We start from the raw sequence: 2749 nt of genomic DNA on the forward strand, positions 1-2749 counted from the left end.
ACACACACACACACACACACACACACACACTATGCTATAGATCAAATTAAAAAAATCTTGAAAATCTTTTCCAAAAACATTTATTACGAGGAAAGAAGAGTTGTTCTGCAGTCTCAGTGTCTGGATCACAAAACGCACAGTAGCACATGGTATCAAAGTTGAATTTTCTTTTGCGAAAGTCTTAGCTGTAAACTTCATTCAAGTTTGAAATGGATTCATTTCACCTTTCGAGAGTGGAAAAATAAATTGTAATTTTTCAAAAGGTCTAATTTTTAACCAGCTGACTGTTTTCTTCTCAGTGTGTTGAGGGCAAGTCAGAGTGATTGTTATGAGTTGGTTATTACATTTTTAGTCAATGAAGTCACAGACATTAATGATCAAAATTTTTAATTTGGATTAAATGCTGAATGTTATCATGCATTTAATTTGTAGAATAATAGCAGGGGAATTGCCTTTAACACTATTAAACGAAGTTCTAGCACGTTATTTTTTTATTTTTCTAGAAAAGCTTATGATTAAAGGCTGCTATACTCTACCACAAAGTGTAGAACTCTTCTACAACCTATGTTTATAAAATAACAATTTTTATTTTATCAGGATCTGTTGTTCTCAGTTGGGTTTGAATGTGGTGAAAAAGTTTAGAAAAAAGTTTCCAATAGTCTGATATAGAACCTGTTTACCAAAGTCTGACATCAGCAGTCGGGATTCACCTCAGATGTAATTTCAAAAAAGATCTTAAAGGAAAATTATGTATATGTCAGGAACTTTATTTTTTAAAATAAACTCTTACCATTTAGTATGATGGTAGGTTACCATTCATTGGATCAAAATTGATCATAAACACTGTTCCTACTAGGCTATTTCAATCCTTAATAATTCCTGTTAAAACCAATGAAGTGGTCTAGAGGTGCTATCCGAGTTTGAGTTTGTAGAAAGAGAAATAGAACATCTGCTGAAATTGTGGGCTTGTCATTCCTTCTCCAGAGACTGTCCATGCTGAGAAAGCTTTCCAGAGCACTTTCATGTCATGCACTGCTATTAAAAAAACAACATTATGAATAAACAGTCCAGTATTACCCATCAATGCATCCATTTCAGTCAAGAACCAGTGCTGCATGAGGCCCAGCTACTTTCTGAAGGTCTTGCTTTGCTTGTGTTTTTCCTCACATTGTAGTGGTGCAGGATATTTCTTTGCAGGAAGACATGTGCAGATGGGGTGAGCATATTTAGGAAATAGTTATTTTTCCTCATGCCTGCGAAGAGCTGCTCTGCACACTGGCTGTTTAATCTTCCTGCAAGTTCCGGAACAATTTCAGTCTGCCTCAAAATATCCCTTTCATCTTTGTTGTTGTGTTGGTGGAAACCATCGCTCAAACAGTAGTGCTGCGAGGAGCCAGTAACAGGATGCCCTCCCTTTTCTTTTGGTTCTTTTTTGTGCTTCAGCCACGGTAAGCTCACTTGAAGTTTTCCCTCAGCAGCTTGTCTGATGTTTTTTGCTGTGGGATCGAGCAATCTACCTTCGTGGATGGTAAATGGTGTATCCTCAGGGCACCTGTTCTTTAGATGACTTACTAGTCCCCTGGGGTAGTCATAAACTGTAATATTTGGAAAAAACTTCCAGGATAAAAGCAGATCTGCAAAGTCTCTTGGACTCTCAGATCTCAGGTTAAACTTTATGGAATATATCACTCCACAAGGACAGGTGATTACAGCCCACCCACCTGAAACGAGAAAGACTATCGTTACTTCTTAAGCATATTTATCTGAAAGCTCCCCGTTGTGCACTATACATATATTGTATCTACATATACACAACTGATACAGTGTAAAATTGTAACTATTTGCCTGTTATAACTTGCTGTCAGACACTTACCAGAGGCACCCCAGACTTTTTTAAACACTTTGTTGTAGGTAGCTCTGGAAGCCATTTTGTCACGCAGACGAAGCACAAGGTCCATCTTTGAGCCTCTGCTGTCAATGCCACATTGCTTGCACAGCCTCTTGATCTCAGGTAGCTTTAAAAAAGTGTATTAATGTATTAACTTCCTTTTAACCTGCTCAAAAATCAACAAAATTCTGAATGTGAAAATACCTTTAGATTGAGAACCTCGTCTACAAGCCGCTCTTCTGTGAGATACTGGTCTTCATCACTGCTCCAATCAGGCATACAGATTTTTTCACTCTCAGTGTTTAACAAAATGTCAGATCGTCTTGTCTGTGGACCGATCCAGGGGGACCAGTTGTGATAAGAAGGTTTTACAACAAAAGGATTCTTGCAGCCAGCTGAAACAATGAAGACACACAAATGTTTCTTTAAGGCATTTCTTCCACATTACTGGACACACTGGAGCCTTAAAAGGGGCAATATCATGTTATATTCATGATTCTTAGTGTTGTGTTTTATTTCTGGTCCATGTTATTTTGATTCTGCACTCCTCCGTCAGGGGATTCTGATGTGATCAGTCCATGAAATGGACATTATAAGGCGTTATCAGTCCCATACAATGGCTTCAGGAGGGTCCCTACTGTGCCTTCTAGGCTTCAAACTGTCCCGACAGTAGGGCTGCCACGATTAATCGATTAATCGACGACTAATCAATTATTAAAATAATCGATGACTAATTTAATAATCGAAAAAGCGTTTTCTTTTTTTTTTGTTCTTTACTTTGTTTTTCTCTCCAAACTGCTTTGACACCTTCCACTGCCACATCTGCCTTTCTGTCCTTGACACACATGCACAGTAGTGGTA

General features: G+C 38.1%; 1 protein-coding gene across 1 annotated transcript; it reads right to left on the reverse strand.

The window, feature by feature from the left end:
* Nucleotides 1–746: 746 nt before the first annotated feature.
* LOC106524217 (uncharacterized) lies at nt 747–2283 on the reverse strand (the record flags this gene model as incomplete). The annotated part of the gene is given in 3 exon segments (XM_014017942.1): nt 747–1721; nt 1874–2015; nt 2093–2283. Coding segments are annotated over 3 exon segments (956 nt in total), but the record flags the coding sequence as incomplete, so codon positions are not given.
* Nucleotides 2284–2749: the final 466 nt, after the last annotated feature.

This window comes from Austrofundulus limnaeus, unplaced genomic scaffold, assembly GCF_001266775.1.
Source record: "Austrofundulus limnaeus strain Quisiro unplaced genomic scaffold, Austrofundulus_limnaeus-1.0 Scaffold179, whole genome shotgun sequence".
NCBI classification, from domain to species: Eukaryota; Metazoa; Chordata; class Actinopteri; order Cyprinodontiformes; family Rivulidae; genus Austrofundulus; species Austrofundulus limnaeus.